The 24,856-nt window shown below is 41.8% G+C and overlaps 1 protein-coding gene across 1 annotated transcript in view; it reads right to left on the reverse strand.

Moving 5' to 3' along the window:
* Window positions 1–24,856, reverse strand: part of GLRA1 (glycine receptor alpha 1) — a 173,870-nt gene that overhangs the window by 89,773 nt on the left and 59,241 nt on the right. The window contains exons 2-3 of the mRNA XM_007943644.2: window positions 14,057–14,184; window positions 6,210–6,277 (exon numbers count right to left, since the gene is read on the reverse strand). Coding sequence (XP_007941835.1) covers window positions 6,210–6,277; window positions 14,057–14,184 — 196 coding nt within the window. The remainder of the gene's footprint in view (window positions 1–6,209; window positions 6,278–14,056; window positions 14,185–24,856) is intronic.

Consider the following 24,856-nt stretch of genomic DNA (forward strand, 5'->3'; position numbering starts at 1 on the left):
TGTGCCATTTTATTTGTCGACCTTGGGCTTGTTAGCCTCAGCAGCCAGTAGCTGCCTGAATGAAGAGATGCCTCTAGCTTCAGTGGGCCAGGAGCAAGAGGCAGAGCTGAAGCCCAAGGTTGAGGGGCTTTCACACAGCCCTAGAGCCTGGCACTTTGAGTTTGGACTTAAAGCCTCCAAACTGTGAGACAATAAACTCCTGTTTGTTAAGGCCATCCCATTTGTGGTATTTCTGTTAGAGCAGTACTAGGTAACCAGAACAACATCTCACACCATTTACAAAAACTAACTCAAGATGAACCAGAGACCTAAAGATAAAACCCCATATCATGAAGATTATCAAAGCAAAATAGGGACAAACTTAGGAGCCCTTATACATGGCATAAATACAGTAAGAAATAGAACTAAAAATGCACAAATAGCAGAAAACAACCTAGAGAATAGGGACCTCATAATAATTAAACATTTATGTGCATCAAAAGACTTTGTCAAAAGAGTGAAAAGAGAACCTACAGACCAGGAAAAAATATTTAGCAATGATATATCAGAAAAGGGACTAATCTCCAAAATTTATAGAAAACATCAACACCTAATAACAAAAAGACAAACAATCCAATAAAAATGGGCAGAACAGACACTTCACAAAAGAAGACATTTAGGCAGGTAATAAACACATGAAGAAATGCTCACAATCAGCCATTGTTGTTGTTGTTAGGAGCTGTTGAATTGGCTCTGACTCACAGTGACCCTATGTACAACAGAATGAAACACTGTCCAGTCCTGTGCCAGCCTCACAAGCCTTACTATACCTGACCCCACTATTGCAGCTGTGGTGTCAATCCATCTCATTGAGGGCATTCCCCTTTTTTGCTGACTCTCCACTTCAACAAGCATGATATCCTTCTCCAGGTAATGGTTCCTTTTGACAACATGACCAAAGTAGGTGAGATGAAGTCTGGTCATTCTCGCCTCCAAGGAGAATTCTGGCTGCACTTTTCCAGGACAGATTAGTTAGTTCTGGCAATCTATAGTACTTTCAGTATTCTTTGGCAACACCACAAATCAAAAGCATCGATTCTTATTTGGTCTTCTTTATTCATAGTTCAGCTTTCACATGCATATGAGATGACTGAAAATACCATGGCTTGGGTTAGGTGCACCTAGTCTTCAAAGAGAAATCTTTGTTCTTCAGCACTTAAAAGAGGTCTTTTGCATCAGATTTGCCCAGTGCAACACGTCTTCTGATTTCTTGTTTGCTGCTTCGGTTGGTGTTGATTGTGGAACCAAGTAACATGAAATCTTTGACAACTTTAGTCTTTTCTCCATTTATCATGAAACTGCTTATTCCATTTGTGAGGATTTTTGTTTTATGTTAATTATAATCTATAATGCAGACTGTAGCCTTTAACTTTCATCAGTAAATTCTTCAAGTCATTTTAACTTTCAGCAAGCAAGGATGTGTCATCTGTGTACCACAGGTTGTTAATGAGTCTTCCTCCAATCCTGATGCTGCATTCTTCTTCATATGCTCCAGCTTCTTGGATTATTTGCTCAGCACACAGACTGAACAAGTATGGTGAAAGGATACAACCCTGACACACTTCCTTCTTGATTTTAAACCATGCAGTATCCCCTTGTTCTGTTCCAATGACAGCCTCCTGGTCTATGTACAGATTCCACATGAGCACAATTAAGAGTTCTGGAATTCCCATTCTTCTCAATGTTATCCACAATTTGTTAGATCCACACAGTTGAATGCTTTTGCACAGTCAATAAAACACAAGTAAACATCTTTCTGGTATTTGCTTTCAGCCAAGATCCATCTAACACCAGCAATGATATTCCTCATTCCACATCCTCTTCTGAATCCAGCTTGCATTTCTGGAAGTTCTCTGCTGTAACCATTTTTTAACCAGCCATCAGAGAGATAAAAATCAAAATAATGATGAGATATCATCTCCCTCTAACATTAATAACAAAGTTCTAAAAAACAGAAAACAACAAATGCTGGCAAAGGTGTGGAAAGACTGGAACACTCATACACTGCTGATGGGATTGAAAAATGGTACAACCATTGTGGAAAGCAGTATGGTGCTTCCTTGTTGTTGTTGTTGTTGTTATGTGCTATCAAGTCGGACCTGACTCATAGCCACCCCTCCTTGGGTTTCTGAGGCAGTATCACTATGGAAGTAGATTGTCCAACCTTCCTTCCGAGGAGTGGCTGGTGGGTTTGAACTGCCCGCCAGCCTTCTGGTTAGCAGTCAAGTACCTTAGGCATTATGCTACCAGAGCTCCTTGGTGCTTCCTTAAGAAGTTGGAAATAGAAATATGATACAATCTAGCAATCCCACTGCTAGGTATATATCCTAGAGAAATATGAGCTGTGACATGAACAGATATATGTACACCCATGTTCATCACAGCACTATTCACAATAGCAAAAATATGGAAACAACTTAAATGGCCATCAACAGATGAATGGATACAGACTGTGGTACATACACACAATGGAATACTATACAACATTAAAGAATCATGATGAATCTGCAAAACCCTTCATAACATGGATGAATCTAGAGGACATTATGCTGAGTGAAATGAGTCAATCACAGAAGACAATTATTGTATGAGACCCGTACTACAAAAGGTTAAAAAAAGGTTTACACACTGAAAGAATTGCTCTTTGAAGGTTACTAGAGGAAGGGAGGGACAACACCAACTGGAGGGTAGACATGTATTGACTTGGGTAAAGGGGAAGACAATATACAATAAGGGGGAGGTCAGCACAAAATGCTCAAGGCAGTGGAAGACATAGGGAGGAACACAGAGTGAAAGGCAATGAAGGTGGATACTATTACCTACACAATCCTGCAATAATAATAACAGTATTTTACAAGTAGATACAGAGCTAATCAAAGAAGAATGAAGAAGTTCAAAGACACAGGGAACAATGAACCCAAAGGACTAACGGAACATGTGAACCTCAGCCTCCACAACCTTCAGATCAGAAGAACTAGATGCTATGCAGCTACCACTGCTGATCACTCTGGAAGGGATCACAATAGGAGGTCTTGGATAAAGTGTGGGAAAATGTGAAACAAAACTCAAAATCATAAAAAAGATCAGACTTACTGTCTGATGAAGACTGGTGAAACCCATGAGACTATGGCCCTTAGATACCCTTCCAGTTAGGAATTGAACTTAACCCCCGTGAGTCAATTGGCAGCCAAATGATAAACAGGCCTAAAAGGTAAACAGTAATATCAGGAGGGTATGCATTCATTAGAACAATCAAGCATATGAGATCAAGAGGTCAGCATTTGTCCCGGGATAGAGCCAGGAAGGAGGGAGGAGATGGGAAAGAAGGATGAAGGGAAGGGCTGGGCAGAGGAGGTGGGAGGAAAGCTGTTACAGTGTGGGGATTGCAGTAAATGTCACAAAACAGAATGTGTATGGATTGTTAAATGGATAACCAATTTACTCTGTAAACTTTCACCCAAACCACAATAAAAAAGCAAATTAAAAAAAAGAAAGCTATAAAAGAAAAAAATTACATCATAGCGAGGAGAGAAACAAATAGATCTAAATGTAAATGGTTAAGTGGTATTACTAGAAATGAAAAATGTGTTATGAGAAGGGACCCATCCCAACATTGGGTCTAACACACACATGAACTCACATGTGCACTGTGATAGTGTATGAAGGCTTCCTATGTAGGTAATTGTAAGCAAAGTCTTGAAGGACAATAGGAGTTGTAAAGGGAAAGGAGGCTGGAGCAGGTGTTTTGGACAGAGCCCTAGCAGCATCAACAGAAGCCTGTAAACCAGAGAGAGAGCACCACCTGTGTGGAGAACTCTAAGCAAATCACAAGTAGAATACGAAAAGAGATGAAGCAGGGCAGAATAACAAACAGGCTTGTAAGTCCTGCAAAGGAATTTGGGCTAAATGCGGAAGGTGAGGAGAAGCCCCAGGAAAGCTTTCAAGCACAGGAGTAGCACACTTAGATTTGTATTTTAGAAGTACTTGTGTTGTTGTAGGGTACCATCAAGTCAATTCTAGCTTATAGCAACTACTTGTGACAGAGGAGAACTGCCCCATAGAGTTTTCTAGGCTGTAATCTTTACAGAGCAGGGCACCAGGATTTTTCTCCACAGAGCCCACTGTATGAAAAAAGATGGACTGGAGGGAGGCAAGATGAAAGTCAACCAGCGCCCTTTACAGTAATCTGAACAAGCCATTGTGGAAGCCTAAACTAGACTGAGGGCAGACAAATGTGCAGAAATACTAGATGTTTCAGGGGACTTTATTTATTTATTTATGCCATTTCAACCATATTTATTTATTTGTTTTAAACTTTTAATTGTGATTTGGGTGAACATTTACAGAGCAAATAGGTTTTTCATTCAACAATTCATACACCTTTTGTTTCATGTCATGAATTGCAATCCCCTCAATGTAACATCATTTCTCCCACTTCCTCCCTGTGTTTCTGGTTTCCATTCCTCTTTCTCTCCTAATCTTTCCTGCCTTCTGAACTTTGTCCTTGGGCAAATGCTGCCCTTTTGCTCTTGAATGGTTGACTGTTCTAAAAAATGTGTACCTTCCTAGAGTTATTGTTCACTGTAGACCTGTTTATTGTTTGAATGAAAATTGAGCTACTGGAGTGGGTTCAGTTCCAGGTCCAAAGGATGACAAAGGGCTATTGCCTTGGGGGTTCCGCTAGTCTCTATCAGACCAGTAAGCCTGGTCTTTTTATGATTTTGAGTTTTGTTCCACGTTTTTCTCCCACTCTATCCTGGACCTTCTCATTTGATCCCTTTTAGAGTAGTTGGTAGTTGTAGCCAGGCACCATCTAGTTCTTCTGGTCTCAGCATTGTGGAGGTTAAGGTTCACGTGGTCCATTAGTCTTTTGGGCTATTTCCATGTGTCTTTCATTTTCTTCATTATTCTTTGCTCCAGATGGGAAGAGACCAATAGTTGCACTTTAGATAGCTGCTTGGAAGCTTTTAAGACCCCAGTCACTACTCACCAAAATAGGACATAGAACAATGTCTTTGTGGACTATGTTGTGCCAATTCACCTTGATGTCTCCTGAGACTATGATCCTGAGGCCTCAGGCCCAGTGACTTAATCTCAGAGTCCTGTATGATAGTAAAATCTATAGGACTTGGTGGATGACTGGCTGTTTCTCATTCTGCATGTAAAGAGATTACTTTGGGTTATTTCTTTGGTTATTTTTTGCACAAACTATATCACTTCTTTCACATGAGTACAATTGATTTATTGTTTTAAAGGGTTGAGTAAATTTTAAAATTACCATTATATTTATTTATAATTGTTAGCTCTCATCAAATTGGCCCTAACTCATGACGACTCATGTACAACAGTCAACAATTGTGATCCATAAAGTTTTCTTTGGCTGTTTTTGGAAGTTAGATCACCAGGTCTTTCTTCCTAGTCTTTCTTAGTTTGGAAGCTCCACTGAAACCTGTTCAATCTCTTAGCAACATGCAAACCTCCATTGACAAATGGTGGCTGTACTGAGGTGCAATGGCTTGAAATTGAACCAGGGTCCATTGCATGGAAGATGAGAATTCTGCCACTGAACTATGAATGCCAATTATTTATACTAATGTAATATTTGCTCCTGAGAGAAATTTGAAAAATACAGAAAAAAAAAGAATTATTCATGATTCAGAGATAATCACAGTGAACATTTTGGCATTTTTCCTTCTAGCATTTTTCCTAGTATAATTGCTTTATTTAAAACTTTTTATTATGGGAAAGTTTAAATACATACATAAAAAGTAGAGAGAAGAATACAATCAACCCCAATATATCCACTTCAACTTCCTTAACCATCAGTCTTCTTCCCATTCTTTGGTTGAATGTTAAACCATGAGCAAGTTTTCACATTTAAAAAAAAAAAATCTAATAAAAATTTAGCCTGTTGACATCATTTTGTTTTTGTAATCATGGATGTTTGGCATGAACTAAACCAGCTAGTTCTTTGGCCGTTTTTTAGATATTATGTCTTCACTCAAAACACTGATTGAACAGGACAGTAAAAACATCAGAGTATACCACTGGGGACCTGAAAAAACACCAGATTCCCCATCTCCTTAGGGAAGAGGAATGCAGAGGATAAGTATTTTGGGGAGAGAGAGATCCTCAGCAGGAAACAGCAGCTTGTGCTGTGACTCACTCACCATGGTTGTCTCGGCAATGGAACCAAAGCTGTTGATGAAAATGTTGCAGCTCACATTCACCGGGGGACCTGCCAATCAAGAGAGAGATTCCTGTTCAGCCCACTGGCCATGAAGAAGCCCATCAGACAGGACCCATTCCTAGGAACACTGACTTCAAGGATGGATTCCCCTTGGTAGAGGAGGCTCCTGCTTGCCCTGCACTCCACCCCTAAGCACCTGGGATTCCCAGGCATCATTTAACACCATTATGCCAGATTCCTTTGTCCCTTAGTGAGAGCCAGGTACAGAACACCAGAGGCTGAGCTGAGATGTTCTTTCATTAACACAGGATGATTCATCATCCTGCCATATGGTTGAAATCCCTTCCCCAAACCCCAACGGCTGCCTTCTAATTTGTGGCTGAAATGTATTTACGGCTACAACATTTGGAGGCCATCTTGGGAATCATAGGGAACAGCAAGTTCCTTGCCCTGAACTTATGAACCAAGAATGATTGCCTGAAAGGGTGATGATGGGAATACCAGCTGAGGATTTCAGAAGGAACCTCAAGGGAAGTTCACACATCTTTGTTAAATATTTCCCAGCCAAGCTTTTTGAATCTTGCTGCAAAGGATAAGAAAGAAGTGGAGGCAAATTTCTGGTTTTGGAAATTCATGCCAGAGGTATCTCTGTCTGTTGAAGTCCAATCTCCTCATTTTATGCTATTAATTATAGCAGCTGTGATTTACTGAGCACTGTGAGATTCCGCACTCTGCTGAGACTGTTACTAACATTGTCTCATGAAAAGGTATGGTTATTACCTCTTTTATAGATGAAGGAACAGAGACTCAGAAAGGTTACATTATTTGTTCAAGGCTACACAGATAAGTAAGTAAATGGTTGAGCCAGCGTTTGGGTTCAGATTTCTCTAATTCTAGAACTGGTGGTCTTAATAGCTATACTTACAGGGTTAAGCCTCAGAGAAAGATAAGGGCATGTTCAAGGTCACACAGAAAATGGCACTGGGCCTTACCTGAGCTGACAAGAGGGTCAGCATAAAATAACCAGTGGAGAATGTGTGATCATGGGTAGGTGTGGCAAAAGCAGTAGGAGTCCAGATGAAAGAGAGATTCCGGAGAGCAAGGCAATTTAGGGAGGCCCCATAAAAGTGAGGAAGTAGAGCTGACCTTGAAGGGGGTTTAACTGCCTTTCAGTCAGCCCCAGGTGTAGTGGAATGGAATGGAATGAATACCTGATCCTGTGCCATTCTCATAATAGAGTGCAGATGCAACCATTGTGCTCCATAGGATTTTCTGTGGCTGATTTTCAAAGTCAGATCAGTGGGCCTTTTTTCCTAGTCTGTCTTAGTCTAGAAGTTCCACTGAAACCTATTCAGCATCACAGCAACACTTAAAGTTCCACTGACAGATAGATGGTGGCTGAGCATGAAGTGCGTTGACCATGAATTGAACTTGGGTATCCAACATAAAACCCATTGCTGGTGAGTCGGATCTGACTCATAGCGACCCCTCCTTGTGTTTCCGAGGCAGTATCATTACGTAAGTAGATTGCCCCATCTTCCTTCCGAGGAGTGGCTGGTAGGTTTGAACCGCCAGTCTTCTGGTTAGCAGTCAAATGCCTTAGGCACTATGCCACCAGAGCTCCCGGTATCCAATATGGAAGGTGAGAATTCTACCACTGAACCATAAGACTTGGATAATAGGTCACAATCCTTCACAAGGCAATTGTAATTTGCAGTTGGCAATTTTTTTTCAGGTCCACTTTCTTATTGATCCCATGAGGTACTGATGTAGGCGGGGAAGGTTGTTGTCTCTACTTCACAGATGGACCACAGAGAGTTTTAGTGACTCACCCTGTCTCATTGAGCTCACAAGTGATGGAGTCAGAACTTGAATGCAAGTTTTCTGATTGTGGAAGTAAGAAAGCAGGTATCCTTGTGTGCTTGGGTACCCACTTCTTCCTGTCCCTTTTGAAAAAGTAGCCTAAGCATTATACCCAACCTCAGCCAATATTTCTTGCTTTTCAGAAATCTTAGTGAAGAGGAGAGGACCCAGTATTGGAGTGAGAACCCAGACTTTCCCTCCAAGGACTGTCAAGACTTTTGTGTTTTAGACAAACCTTCAGCATTCACTGGCTGTTTGACTCAGGCATACCCCCTCTCCTTCTGGTTCTCAACTTCTCCCATTAATCTGGAGGGAGAGTAGATCTTGGTCTGACCAGTCACTCTCAACTCAAATGGTTGGCATTCCCCTATAGAAGCCATCAATTTGCATTTCAGGGTTAGCAGATTTCAGGGCTGAAAGATATTTTAAAGGTCACCTAATCAACTGCTTCCCAAATTCTGGTCTGTAGTAGAATCACCTGGGGGACTTGTTAAACTGAGCATGCCTTGGCTCAACCCTAGACCCAGTGAACCCTAATCTTTGAGGATGGGCCCAGAATCTATTGTTTAACAAGTTACCTGGGTGATTTTCATGCACAAGTAGGTTTGGGAACCCTTGCTATAGACCAAAAGGAGGCCTCGTTGCACAGTGGTTAGGTGCTTGGGGCTAACCGAAAGGTCAGTTGTTCAAACCCACCAGATGCTCTGCAGGAGAAAGATGGGGCAGTCTGCTTCCATAAAGATTTATAGCCTTAGAAACACTATAGGGAAGTTCTACTCTTGCTGCAGAGTCACTATGAGTTGTAATTGATGCCATGGTTATGGGTTTGGTTTGTTTGGTTTGCTATGGACCAGCTACTCCTTAATGGCTGAGTGCCTGAACACCTCCAGCAGCTGCAAACTCATCACATCCTGAGCAGTCCTTTCCATAGTTGGACAGCTCTGTTAATTTTTTTTTTCTTTATGCTGAGCTGAAATCTGCCTCTTTGTCACTTCCACCGAAACAAAGGCCCGTTCTTTTTTTTTTTTTTTTTCTTTCTTTCTTTCTTCTCCTCATTTTGACTCAGACCCAGGTTTCTCTTTTTACTTGGACTCATACTATTAAAATGCCCCAAAGAGTTACTGCCCGCTCCTGGAAATGACATGCACAGAGTTCCCACCCAGGGCCTGCAAGTGTCTGGCGCTGTGACTCCCATATAAATTAGATCCTGATTTGTGTGTGTGAGAGGGAGCCAGCCAAAAAGACCCCATGGGGAGGTGCAGTTCATTGAAATAAATCTGAAATTAAATTATCCTCAAGAAAATTACAATCTGGCAGCCTTTGGCAGCAGGATAATGTATATAGTTCATTAAATATTAAACTTTAATTTTGCTTTTGTGTATGTGTTTGCATTGATCCCTAATGCCGGGAGCCATTATAATACAAACAGTCTTAGAGAAGACATAGACTATCAGAGCTGAAGGGCCTGGTCCTACTGAATCATTTCACAGATGCAGAAACAGAGGCCCAGACACATGACATGATTTATTCAGCGTCACACATATCAGGAGAGCAGAGGAAAGACTAGAATCAAGTTTTTGTGCTCTTTATTTCCCTGTTAATGATTTGCATTGCCATTGTGTCCTGCAGATAATGCTGGCTGTTCCTGACCACGCTGTCTCTAGGAGAGAAGGAGCAGTGAAAATTTCTGGTGACTTAAGGAGCCGTTGAGTGATTAATCACTCTGTGGAGTTTTCAAACAATGCTGGCCTCTTCCTATTGTGTTTGGGTCACACGGGCTACGTCTGCATGGCCTTTTCAGGAGCTCTCTGGCTTGTCTGGGGCTTTGGGAATGTTATTTGTGCCTGGACAGAAGTGAAAAAGGGACTTACAGGGACATAGGGACAGAAGACCCCAGCATGCTAACCTTTCAGCCCTCACCACAGGGAAAGGGAGAGAAAGCTAGCAGGCCAGTGCATAGGATGGGGTTCTAGGGAGCTGCTCCCAAAGTTGGGAGTAAATTGAAGGCCAATGTGGGGTTGGGAGAGACGTAAGGGATGATCTGGTCCCATGTATTTCGGGCCCAAGTGTTCTGAGTCAGGTTCCGAGCATGGAGGCAAAAGTCCTGATTCTATGATTTCATAGTCTTGGTGAAATTTTATATATTAAAAATTTTTACTGCTAAGTAAGTAAGTAAATAAATCACCAGTATTATAGGAAAATCATTCAACCACTCTAAGCCCTAGCATATATTCTTTTGTTTACTCATCTATTCACTTTTGAATGAGGGTCTTTTGTGTGCCATGCACAGCGATATGCATAAAGGGTAACTAACACATGGACCCTAGATGCTCAGTCTAGTCTGGGGCTTCCCTGCAGACTGCCATTTCAAGAGAAACCACCAGGGGGCAAGCTGAGCTGGAATTCCCCAAAACTGCTAGGGACAGAGGATGCAATCTGGTGGCCAAAGACCTTAACCTGTTCTTCGACATGTTTGATGTGTTTTACAGTGTTTTAAAAAGATTTGATTTAGTTGTTAAATTGGAACAATGTACATAAAACCCCAGATTTAAGTCTTATCTTGGAAGGCCTGACAGCCCAGGGCTTGCATTCCTCCCAGCAGCCTTCTGCAGAAACTGAGAAATGGGTGTTCTTAGTCCACCCTTGTGCTTCCTTGCTATCTTTTCTTATATTCATCCTGCTTCATTCATGTATAATACTTGCCTGGTCCTGCTGGGTATTTGAGATTGTTAGCCTGAAGAAGATGCTTGGGCTGAGTGTGCTATGATAGCAACCTTGGTTCTGACTTGCTGACCCTGGGGGAAACCTGGGTTATGCTAGCAAGGCTGGGACACATGGGCTCAGGAGCCAGGTGCTGGTGGAGGGGAGGAGCCTCAGGTAAACAGGGGTAAGAGGTGGGGCCAGCCTCTGTACACTTCTCAGATCCTTTTCTAATTGAAGAGTCTTGTGTGGACAGAACACTCTGAAGAGACATTGAGAATGGGGGACAAAGTGAGCAAATATTAGCAAGCTGTTATCAGCTGACACATCCCTTATTTGGTCTTGGACTTGAGCCAAAAGGAACAGTGAAGAAGGGCTTCTGGAATCAATAAATGATTAAGAGGCTGACTATGGGTTCTTGACTAAGATTTTTGCAGCAGCTGGAATAAAGATCAGCACTTACAGTCTCCCAAGAAAGTCCTTAAGACTACAGCTGCAGAATTCTGCTCCAAAATATGTGGTGGTCACAACGTCCTAAGACATCCATGAATAAAGAGAAGTGTTCCCTTTTTAGGTCCCTGGGTGGCACAAATGGTTTGCACTTGGCTGCTGATCAAAAGGTTGGTGGTTTGAACCTGCCCGGTGGCACTATGTAAGAAAGGCCTGACACATTGTCCATAAAGACTCCAAGCAAGTTCTATTTTGTAACACATGGGGTCACCATGAGGTGGAATTGACTTGACAGCAGCTGGATTTTGGTTCCCTGATTATTATAGACATTAAGGTCTCACAAGATTGTCAGAACTAAAAGAACTTCTCAAATAACCTAGACTAGAGGCTATAAATTGGCTACCCACAGGGCATATCTGGCCATGGGCATGTCTTCCTTGACTTTGTATGCTTTAAGAAGCAGGAAGTTTCATGAACAAGCTTGATTCCTTTTAGAATATTGGATGAGATGGCAACATTCTGCTCACAATCCTGTAGGGTATCCTCAGGCTAGGGCTAAGGGGAAGCAGTTTCCTTTAGAGGGCCTGTACTGCCATTTCTCCATAGTCTCTACCACTCCCTATTGTCTTACTCATTTAAATTACCTACCCAAGCCCTGTACCAAAACAAACAAACAAAAAAAAACAAACTCTACTGCCATCAAGTCGGATCCAACTCACAGCGACCCCTCCTTGGGTTTCTGAGGCTGTATCACTACGGAAGTAGATTGCCCCATCTTCCTTCCGAGGAGTGGCTGGTGGGTTTGAACCGCAGTCAAGTGCCTTAGGCACTACGCTACCAGAGTTCCCATTAAATGCCTTAGGCATTTGAAATTGTAACTCTAATTTTGGCTAGAAAGTTTCAAAATTATTTGTCAGTCCAAGGTAGTTGGAAGCCCCTTATCTAAAGCCAATAAAAATGGAGCTGTGGGGAGAAGTAGATGTGGGCTTGCTCACTATGCCTTATAGCTCCATGACCAAAACCCACTGCCATTGAGTTGATTCTGAGTCATAGTGATACCCATAGGGTTTCCAAGGCTGTAAATCTTTACGGAGCGGAGCAGCTGGTGAGTTCATACCACCAACCTTTTGGTTAGCAGCCCAATGCCTTAACCATAGCACGACCAGAGCTTCTTAGAGCTCCATGAAGCATAGTTGAAAAATCACAGGTATAGCCAACCCCATAACTGCAGAGATAACGGAATTGAAGCCTAGAGAATGGAAAAGACTTACCCTAGGTCAGAGAATAAGTTTGTGTTTAAGTCAAAAGTTGAACCCATTTCTCTACATTTAATGTTTATCATTCTCTCCATTATACCTCAGATAGATGTCAAGTTGTTAGTTGCTGTCAAGTTGGCCACAGATGCATGGCAACCCCATGAGCAACAGAATGAATTGCTGCCTGGTCCTGTGTCAACATGATCAGCTGGGGATCAGACCATTATGATCAATAGGGTTTTAACTTGTTGCTTTTTTATAAGTAGATCACTAGGCCTTCCTAGTCCACTTAGTTCAGAAACTCTGCTAAAACTTGTTCAGCATCATGGCAACATTCAAGCATCCTCTGATAGATGCGTGGTAGTTACACACGAGGTACATTGGCTGGAAACCAAACCTGGGTCTCCCATGTGGAAGGGAAGAATTCTACTACTGAACCACCACTGCCCGCACTCAAGGAATAGCAACCCAAATCCACTGCCCTTTAGTCACTTCTCACTCATAGAAACTCTATAGGACAGAGTAGAACTGCCCCATAGGGTTTCCAAGGCTGTAAATCTTTACAGAAGCAGGCTGCCACATCTTTCTCCAGTAAAGTGGCTGGTGGGTTAAACCACCATCTTCTGGATTAGCAGTCAAGTGCTTTAACCACTGTGCCATCAGTGCTCCTCAGCAAGGACTCTGCAAATGCACTTTTCATCTTTATTAATCCATGTTGGGTCTTGAGTTCTCCAGTGAAAAGACAAAGAGCCATGAGTAGAGTGACCATATAATTTATCATCCAAACTGGGGCAATTTTGAGACTGCAAGAAAGTGGTATTATTAATTAAACAGCAATGATGGACCTAAATTGTTATTGTCTCAAGCAAGCCAGGATATGTGGTTTCTGTAGCCAAAAGGCCCAGGGTCAGGAATTTACTAGGTAATGAAGAGTTGTTGTGTGCCCTCGAGTTGATTCTGACTCATAGGACAGAGCAGAACTGCTCCGTGGGGATTTCCAAGGCTGTAAATCTTTACGGAAGCAGAATGCCACATCTTTCTCCCGAGGAATGGCTGGTGGGTTCAAATCACTGAGTTTTCTGTTAGCAGCCAAGCACTTTAACCAGTGTGCCATTGGGGGTCCTCAGGGATAGCAAATAGATCTTAGTTCACATACTGGCAATTGACTCTTGGCAACCAGCGATCCTGTTGAATTGTATTCTCTGAGGCTTTGTCTGGGCTCAGTGGGAGAGAAGGAGGAATTAACACTGTCTTCTGTAGAATCCAAACTGATTTGGCAGCACCTAACAACAACAAGCCTTGAGTAGAGGAGATGAACGTCATGAGTTCATACCACATATTAACCATCACACAAGGGAAGTGTCCCCTTTTTAGGTCCCTATACTGAACCACCACTGCCCCTACTCAAGGATAACAACCCAAATCCACTGCCCTTTAGTCACTTCCCACACATAGAAACACTATAGGACAGAGTAGAACAATGATATATCATTGCTGCTTGCTTCTCTAATCAAGGAACACATATCCCTGGAGGTCTGGAAAAGAAAGTTTTCCCTACCTTTAAAATTGGGCCTGATCCTGGCATCATATCCAGAGGTTCTCCCCATTAGCTTATCCAGGAAATCGGAGGGTGACATAGGCTTGGGTGCGGAGCGGGCAGCATCAGCCTCCTTAGAAGCAGCAAGGCTAAAAAAAGGAGAGAGGAGAGCAAAGGGTTAATGATGGCCCTTCCCTGTGCTGTGATCACAGCCACCCTTGTCCTGCCCTGTAGAGCCACCAGAGTGTTCTGAGCCTAAGAAATGGAGAATACGAGTTCTTAATGAGGCAAGGCTCAGACTAAAATGTTTACCCAGCCCAAACATCAGCCAACGTGGGATGCTGGCAGAGAACCAAGTATCTGATTGATGATGAGAAGGCACTGACTATTTTAAGGCTGCATCTCTGAGGTTTTTAGCAATCACACTCAGTTCCTGGGTTTCCCTAGAAGAGGAGATGGAAGGGTTAATTTCCAGCTAGGCCCAGACCTGTGTTTTGGGTGTCTGCACTCTCATAGGTCCATGGAACATCATAGCCAGAAAGGACCCTAGAACCAAACACTCCAGCCTTTCCTCAAAGGTTATGTGCAGAATACAAGTCACTATTTTTTTTTTTTTTTAAGTTGCCAAAGTTAAATGCATGTGGAAACACAAATTTAGTCAGGCATCTTTAATGCAAGATTTTCACCTTTAACAAGCTTATATGCCTCTGCTACCCTGGGACTATTTTCTCATAAAGCAGACACTTCAGAAAATGCTCCATTGGGAATGGAGGCTCAAGCAAAGGAAGGAACTGACCTAGGTCCTAGAGTAAATCACAGAGTGGATGAACTATCTTGATGTGTCAGGAGTTGGGTGATTTGAAGTCAAATTGCTTGGGATGCTTCACACTGCTCCTGTCACTCCTCCTCCCTGCTTCAACAAAGTGATTTCAGGTCCTCATGCACACAACAGTATGAATTACTAATATCTAAGAATAGTCTTATTCATTAAATACGTTTTCCGACAACATACAGGGTGACTGTACATGCGGTCCTCACTAGATGAAATACATAGGAATTAAATCAATACATCTGTGGGAAGAGGTGATGGAGAAGCTCAATATCATCAGTCAAAACAAAGTCAGGAACTGAGTGTGAAACAGACCATTAATTGCTTACATGCAAGTTCAAGTTGAAGCTGAAGAAAATGAAAACAAATATGTGAGAGGCAAAATATGACTTGAATTTAGAGACCATCTGAAGAATAGATTTGACACATTGATTACCAATGACTGAAGACCAGACGAGTTGTGAGTTGACATCAAGAACATTGTATATGAAGAAAGCAAAAGATCATTAAAAAGATAGGAAAGGAAGAAAAGACCGAAATGGATGTTAGAAGACATTGAAACTTGCTCTTGAATGAATGGTAGCTAAAGACAATGGAAGAAATGATGAAATAAAAGAGCTGAACAGATTTCAAAGGGTAGCAGAAGAAGACCAAGTAAAGTATCATAATGAAATGTGCAAATACCTGGAGTTAGAAAACCAAAAGGGAAGAACACTTTCAGCATTTCTCAAGCTGAAAGAACTGAAGAAAAAATTCAAGCCTTGAGTTGCAGTATTGGGCAAAATATTGAACAATGCCAGAAGCATCAAAAGAAGATGGAGGGAATACACAGAGTCATTGTACCAAAAAGAATTGTTTGACATTCAACCATTTCAGGAGGTAGCCTGTGATAAAGAACTGAGTGTATTGAAGGAAATGTCCAGACTGCACTGAAGGAATTGGCAAAAAACAAGGCTCCAGAAACTGACAGAACACCCTTTGAGATATTTCAGCAAAGAGATGTGGCCCTGGAGGTGCTCACTTGTTTATGCCAAGAAATTTGAAAGACAGATACCTGGCCAACAGACTGGAAGAGATCAGTATTTTTGCCAATTCCAAAGCAAGGTGATGCAACAGAATGGAAATTATTGAACAATAGCATTAATATCATATACAAGAAAAATTTTGCTGAAGAGAATTAAAAAACTGCAGCAGTCTATTGACAGGGAATTTCCAAAAACGCAAGCTCGATTCAGAAGACGACATGAATGCTGATGTCAGAGAGATCTTGGCTGAAAGCAAAGAATACCAGCAAGATGTTTACCTGTGTTTTACTGACTATGCAAATACATTCCACTGTATGGATCATAACAAATTATGGATAATATTTTGAAGACTACGAATTCCAGAACACTTAATTGTGCTCATGAGAAACCTGTACATATACCAAGAAGCTGTCATTTGAATAGAACAGGGGGATACTGAATGGTTTAAAATCAGTAAAGGTGTATGTCTGGATTGTATCCATTCACCATACTCATTCAATGTGTATGACGAGCAAATCTGAGAAGCTGGAATTTATTAGAATGCAGCATCAGGACTGGAACTAGACTCATTAACAACCTGTGATATGCAGATGACACAAACTTGCTTGCTGAAAGTGAAGATAACTTGAAGCGCTTACTGGTGAAGATCAAAGACTACAGCCTTCAGTATGGATTACACCTCAACATATAACAAAAATCTTCGCAACTGGACCAATAAGCAACACCATGATAAGTGGAGAAAAGTTTGAAGTTTAGGGATTTCATTTTCCTTAGATCCATGATCAACAACCATGGAAGCAACAGTCAAGAAATCAGACATTGTATTGCACTCGGTAAATCTGCTGCAAAAGACTTTTTAAAAATGTTAGAGCAAAGATTTCACTTTGAAGACTAAGGTGTGCTGACCCAAGCCATGGTAGTTTCAATCACCTCATATGCATGTGAAAGCTGTTGGAAGCAGATAGCCAGAACTTTCTTCTCCCCAGGTGCTTCTGGGAAGGTTCAAATTACTAACCTTTCAGTTTGTAGCTGATCGTTTAATCATCTGCATCACTCAGAGACTCCTGTAACATTGCATTTTAAATGGGGTAAACATTTCAACATTTTTCACATATTCACATTTGGTGAATTTATTGTGTTCATTATGCTGTGCAACCATCAGTGTTATCCATTCTCCCATCATCCTTAACAGAAGCTCAGTGTCCCCTAAACAGCAGTCCCCTTTTTCCCTTCCCTCCCTCCCTGATAACCACTAAGTCTATATTTCCTTGCCTATACTAAATATTTCATATGAGTGGGTCATACAGTATTTGTCTTTTTCTGTCTGAATTACTTCATTCAGGATGATGTTTTTAAGACTTGTCTGCATTGTAGCATGTATCAGGACTTCATTTCTCTTATTTAGTTTTTTTTTTTCCTAATTGATATTCTTTAGGACTACAGAAGTCTGAACTTTTTATTGGCCAGAAGGTCTACCTGAGAGAGCTGAAGTGAGAGGAGTGGGTGGCCCTGATGCCAGGCTGGTGGTAGAGAACTCACTCAGGTAGTAGCTGATCATCTGGAGCTTAATCTCTACCTGGTCGATAGTCTTGCCATTGCAGGCATCCACCATGCTGCCATACCTTCCACAGCATGATCACATTGCACAGGTGCATCTTTATGCCTCCAGCTATGTGTGCCATGTCTCTTTCTTGCCCTCTGCAGCCCCTCCATCAGCAAGTGCTGCTTCTGTCACTGGCTGTGGTTTAGCTGCTGCTGCTACCACATGCCATGCAGCTGCACAAGCCACTCCTAGAACAGTCCAGCAGCAGCCTGAGGGCCACCCTCAGTAGGTGAACTTCCTCAAGGTCAGCTCCTTTTTCTGCTCCACTTCAGCCATCTTGTGGATTCTTGGGAAGGGAGCATCAACACCCACATATCTCTTTATGGCTGAATAATATTCAATTTGTATGCATGCACCAAGGAGCCCTGGTGGTGGAATGGTTAAGTGCTGGGATGCTAACCAAAAAGTTTGTGGTTTGAACTCACCCAGCTCTGCAGGAGGAAGACGTGGTGATCTACTCCCATAAAGATCACAGCTTAGAAAACCCTGTGGAGCAGTTCTACTCTGTCACATGGAGTTGTTATGAGTTGGGAATCCATTCTATGGAGGCCAACCACAACAATGCACATACCACGATCTGTGTATCCTCAGCTGTAATTTTTAAATGATAATCTATAATGGATGACTCTCAAATCTCTATCTCCACTCTAATCTCTTCCTTAAAACCCCTTTCCTCATTTTCAAACACCTGCAGTGTATGTACATCTAGATATTCCACCTGTGCCTCAAAATCAGTTCTCAAACTGAATACAACAACTTCCTCCCCAAACTCATTCCTCCAGTTTATAGTTTCCACAGCAGCACAGACATTTCTCTATTCTCTTGGACTGGGAACCCCAGAGCCAGCTTGTCTCCTTGTCCCTCTCTCCTCTCAGATCCCCTTGGTCACCAGATCCTGCCACCTCAAATCCTGCCCCATGTTGTTGTTGTTGTTATTTGCCATCGAGTCAGCCCGACTCATAGTGACCCCTCCTTGGGTTTCCGAGGCAGTATCACTACGGAAGTAGGAATGCCCAACCTTCCTTCTGAGGAGTGGCTGGTGGGTTTGAACCACCAGCCTTCTGGTTAGCAGTCAAGTGCCTTAGGCACTATGCTACCATAGCTCCTTCCTGCCCCATACTACCTTGAAATATAGTTACTTAGGTTTGTATTTTAACAGTGGAAAGCATGGTAGTTTTTTTTATTTAATCCCGACTGTGTCCACCATGAAGGAGCTCTGGTGGCACTGTGGTTAAAGCACTGGGCTGCTAACCAAAAGGTCAGCAGTTCAAACCCACCAGCTGCTCCATGGGAGAAAGATGAAGCAGTTCACTTCTGTAAAGATTTGCAGCCTGGGAAACCTCATAGGGTAGTTCTGCTCTGTCCTATATGGTGTCTATGAGTTGGAATTGACTCACAGTCAGTGAATGTGTGTCTACCATGGTTTCTTAAACATAATTGGTACTCAATTATTGCATAGTGAATGAATAATTTGCTACTTTGATCAGATATCCTGATTTGTAAGAAGTGTTCATGCATATTTTATATATTGATTAACAATTTAAAAATAATTAGGTTATTATAAAATACCCAGCAATGAAAAATACTGAAAACAATTTAGTGTCCTTTTGAAGATTCAGAGGTATTCTAAGATTTATGTAGACATTCTAATCTAAAGAGCTTTTGTTCATATCCTGAAGAGTTAGTTTCAACTGACAAGATGAAGGACAAATGCGTTCCACTGTTTTTGTGTCTGTCACTGTGGAACTTTGTGGGTTTGTGTGAGGTGGGTAGTTTTCTAGATGTTCTGGTTACCTAGTGCTGCTCTGACAGAAATATACCACAAATGGGATGGCTTTAACAAACAGGAGTTTATTTTTACAATTCGGAGCCATTGAATCTGAGTTCAAAGTGCCAGGCTCTAGGGGCTGGGTGAAAGCCCCTCAACCTTGGGCTTCAGCTCTGCCTCCTGCTCCCAGCCCACTGAACCTAGAGGCTTTTCTTCACTCAGACAACAGCTGGCTGCTGAGGCTGACAAGTCCAAGGTTGACAAGTAAAAAGGGACAGTCCCAATGTTACCAAACCACATGGCAGGCCATTCATTCAAGTCTATTGAAAGTTCCCGGGTTGGCAGAGCATGGCAGATTGCTGAGCAATGACACAGCTACATGCAGGGTTCAAGTGTGCCATAAGCTAGAGACCATTCCCAAAGCTGTTTCTTATATAGGGGAAGCAGGCCACATACCCAAAGCAGCTACTCAGCTGCTCCAATAGATTCTACCATGGAGTTAATTATTAATCTCACCATGGGGAATAACTACATCTAGCTGCCCAGCCACTCAACCAAGCCCAGCCAAGTTGACACACAAATGTAACCACATACTAGATATGATGTATATGAATGTGTAATGTGTAGAATGGAGGAATGTGCATGGATATGTACTAGGATTAGTGTGTGCATGAGATATTTGTGTGTAGAGTGGGTTGTGTCATTTAGCTCTGTATGTATAGAAATATGAATGCCTGTGTTCATGTGAAAGTATTTTGTTAAGTGTGGTACTTAGGATGTGCATTTTTATATACATGAAGGGTATACGTGTACATGGGATATAGGATGTGAAAGCATAAAATGTCTTTGTGGATGTATGCATGTGATGTGTGTATTGCATGTATGTGTTTTTGAAAGGTACTGTGGGATATACTATAGAAGCATGAAAAGAACAGATGATTTGGAATCAATTCTGTCTTAGTCATTGACTGGCTGTGTGACTTTGGGAAAATTACTTAAAGTCTCTCAGCTTTAGTTGTCTCATCTGTCAAATGAGTTTTTCCACAAGGAGTAACTGAGACAGCACGTGTTAAAAAGTACTTAGGATGGTTCTTGGAACATAGCAGGCATTCAATACATCATCGTCTTCTTGCCGTGTGTGTGTGTGTGTGTGTGTGTGTGTGTGTCTGTGCATGCGTGTGTTTCAAACAATTGAGAACCAGACTGAGGGCTGCTTCTGACCTTGTTGCTGCTTCCAGCTGGGACTTGGGTCCCACATATCTGAGAAGTCCTGTTAGATGTCTACCTTGCCCACAGTTAGCACCACAGTCCCAGCCTTTTCTCCATTCAGCACCAGGCTCATGCTGCCTTGTAGCTCTGGTGTGAGCAAAGGGGACCACAGGCACCAACTGGTGATTTATGACTTTTCTGCTACTATAATTCACTCCTAGAACCTCTCTAGGAGTGGCAGTTATGAAGCTTTCATAAGCTCCTGCTCTCCCTCTGGCTCCTCCTCTCAGATAATAAGATTTGGGAACATAGTACTCCCTCCCAGCAGTTACTAGAGCACAAGCTATCTCTTGGCCCTTAGGCCTATTTCATAAGCCTGAATCCTATTAGAGCATATAGTGAGAGAATGAATTTGCCCCAAATTATCCTATACCATTTGCTATTAGCATAACGTGCCTTTTAATACCTGAACTCTCCCCAAAGGGAGAGTCCTCTGGTTATTCTAGTTTGCACATCTGTGGCAAGGTATTTGCAGTTTAGTCACTTGGCCATTGGCTCACTAAAACTCTGGCATAGTGAGCTGGACTGGAGGGAATGAAGACCCTGAGAAGGTAAGTAAATGGCCTCAGGTCACACAGCACTTTAGTGAGAGAGGGATTATAACTCAAATTTTCTTGAGTAGTCTCATCTAAATGCAACAAGGTATAGGAAATTCTTTTGTAAATTGTGAAGGGTGCATCATGATGGTTACTAATATTACTGTTTGTTTTTAAACCTTGTTACATCCAAGAAAATAAAAACAGGTCTGATTTTCCAGAAATCCTGATATACATATGTTATGGTTCTCTAGTGCTGCTGTAACAGAAATACCACAAGTGGGTGGCTTTAACAAACAGGGATTTATTCTCTTACAGTTTAGGAGGCTAGAAGTCTGAGTTCAAAGTGCTGGCTCTAGGGTCTGGGTGAAGGCCCCTCAACCTTGGGCTTCAGCTCTACCTTGTGTACCAGGCCTGCTGGAGCTTGATGCTTTTTCTGACTCATGCAGCTACTGGCTGCTGAGGCTGATGAACCCAAGATTGACAGGTAAAATGGCACAATTCCAAGATTGGCAGGCATATGGCAGACCACTGGTTCAAGTCCAGGAACAATCCAAGACGGACAGGCAACACTATTTGCCAAGACTCGGCCAGATGTAGCGTCCAGATATACCAAAAACTAGACACCTTTCTTGAAGCTTCTCCTCATATACTGGAAGCAGGCCACACACTGAAGGCAACTAATTAGTTGCTCCCAGCAGACTCCACCATGGAGTAAATTCCAGTCTCATCATTGGGAATAACTGCATTTAGCTGCTGAGCACTCAAAACCACAGCCAGCCAAATTGACACAACCTTAATTCCCACAACATATCTTGGAATTTGCCACACTGAGACTGAAACCAAGCCTAAACCCACTGTCATCTGGTTGATTCTGACTCATAGTGACCCTATCAGTCAGAGTAGAATTGCCCATAGGGTTTGCAAGGCAGTAAGTCTGTATAGAAACAGACTGCCATATCATTCTGTGTGGAGCTACTAGTGGGTTTGAACTGCTGACTGCTTAACCACTGTGCCACCAGGGCTCCCTCCACACTAAGAAATGGAGAAGAATTCCTTGTGGACTACCAAATTATCCTCTGTTTTGTCAAGGGATTCACAGAAGAGTTCTTTGAAATTTTGGGATTCTCTTCTCTAGCCTCTCCCATGCACCTGTTGGAGTGATTGGTTTCCTGGGTATCCCTTTCAGTTTTTGCCCTACTGTATACACCTCTACTATCATTCACTTGATATTTTTCATTACATTGGCTCACTTCTTTTTTTTATTTATTATTTTTTTTATTGTGATGTGGGTGAAAGTTTACAGAGCAAATTCACTTTCCATACAGTAGTTCACATGCACTTTGTCTCATGACATTGACTACAATTTACCACAATGCAATAGCTCCCCTCCCACTTCCTCCTGATAGTTACCTCTTCCCTGTGTCCATCCCTCCATGCACTCCTGCCCCCTGAGCTGTCTCCCTGTGCATACACAGCCCTTCTTTCTCCCATGGTTGTTCTCTCCAAGGAGTGTATCTACCTCAGGTACATGTTCAACTCATATGCTTGTCTTTTGTTTGGCTGGAATCCACAGGTGTGGGTTCAATTCCAGATCAGAAGGGCAGCTAGGGGCCATAGTCTCAGTGGTTCCACCAGGCTCTATCAGATCAGCTGGCTCACTTCTTTTAAACTTGAACTCGTTTTGTAAAGGAACTTTATGTTACTACTCACAAATACAAAACCAGTATTACTTGCCATAAGAGAAGATAACCATAATAAAGAATACAAAGAAAATAAACCCCAAAGTGAAGCATTTAAAATTCTATTTATTGGCTGCTGCTTGTCCATGCACTGAGCCTGAGACCCACTCTAAGTTACAAGGGAAGATGAGCAAATGTTTCCACCATTAGCCTATGAGTCCACTCCAACTCCTGGTGACCCCATGTAGGCGTGTGTCAGAGCAGAACTGGGCTCCAAGGGGTTTTCAGTGGCTGACTTTTGCAAGAAGATTGCTGGCCTTTCTTCTGACGCACCCTGAGTGGCCTGAAACTCCACTCCTTCAGTTAGCAGCTGAGTTAATTAACCTTTAGAGACATAGTGACACCTCAGTCAGACTTGCTACTTGAGATAATGAGAAAGATTGAAAGAGAATTGAGAACATAACCTATTCTTGCTTCAGTGTCACTGTGTGTGAACCAGCTAAAATAATCTTCCATTCCCCACTGCCCTAGTTTATTAATTCCATAGTTTTTTCCCAAATACAAAAGCTCCATTTTAATGGTCAAATAGCCATGGCCTCCCCTCCCCTCATGATAATTATCGTACATTTCTGCCTATATTTAGACAGTACATTTTGTACATAATTATTTCAAGGGCCCCCTGTAGTAAATCTGGGCTTTTGTACATCTGTGCAGAGTAAATAATGCATGAAGGTGTCCTGACTACCAGAACAATGACCTCTGTGAACACAAGCATTTGTTTATAGATGGTGAGCTACCAGAAGAGAGGCCGAGAAGGAATCTGAGAAACGAAACACTCACATGTTAGGATTTGCTGACCTTAGAAGACTATTTGGAAATGAAGCAAATTGTCTCAGGGATTACTGATCTGTAATGGGTGAATCAGACTCATTTGAGACAGATTGGATTAATAGTAATTTTCAGAAAGATTATGAGTTCATCTGGACCAAGTTTTTTGTCTCTTAGGGAGAAGGCTTATGACATAGATGCAGTGACTGGACAGAGCTTTGAGTTCTCACATTTTAGTCAGGGGAGTTGTCGTGGTAGGAAACTTTGACATTTAAAGAACTTCTGTTGTAGAATTTCAAATTTTCATGGAATCCAGACTTTCTGGAGTCATTGATGCCAGATGAGGACCCTCCCTCAGCACCCCGCCACCCCCCCCATAAAAAAATTACCAGCCTGGGGAAATGTTTAACAGAAATTATCCTTTGCAATTATCTTTGGACCAAATAATAGTTTAGCCTAACTAGAAAAGAAAGTCTGCCTTAAGCAGTACAGGTTGTCTCTGACTTATAATGTATTCAAATTACAACAACTTTATGACCTTTTTTTTGGTATACTTTTGTGTTAGTAATATGCACTACATACAATGTTGCAGGAGAGCTCTGGTGGTGTAATGCCTAAGGCATTTGACTGCTAACCAGAAGGTTGGCAATTCAAACCCACCAACCACTCCTCGGAAAGAAGATTGGGCAATCTACTTCCATAGTGATATTGCCTTGGGAACCTAAGGAAGGGTGCAGCATGTAATTTGCTGATATTATTCTCAGATTTCACTCACAGATGTAAAGTTTCCAATTCCCAAAGACAAAAAAAGGTAGGATATATAAAGATATAAATAATAAAAGATTTAAGTAATAAAGATATAAATAATTAACATATGTAATGTTTCCAATTCCCAAAGACAAATAAAGATAGGATATATAGGATATAAAGATACAAATAATAGAAGGCAATAATAATGAAACTAAGAAAAGAAAAGATGTACTTGACTTAAGTCATAACCAACTTACATTGGAATTTTCGAAACATTCTCCTGTTGTAAATCAGGGACTACTTGTATACTCTTAAATAATTATCTATATGTGACCAAATTGACAACAATGAGTCAAAAGGATAAATGAGAAGCTTGGGGGAGGGCATTGAATTTGTGTTAATGATGGTGAAATAGTTTGGAAAAGGTTGTTGACAAAGATGGTACAACTTGAATAATGTAATCCATATCACTGCACTGTTGTTGTTGTTATGTGCCGTGGAGTCGGCCCTGACTCATAGCGACCCCTCCTT

Source organism: Orycteropus afer, unplaced genomic scaffold (assembly GCF_000298275.1).
Source record: "Orycteropus afer afer isolate SDZICR_OR568_19922 unplaced genomic scaffold, OryAfe1.0 scaffold00110, whole genome shotgun sequence".
NCBI lineage: Eukaryota > Metazoa > Chordata > Mammalia > Tubulidentata > Orycteropodidae > Orycteropus > Orycteropus afer.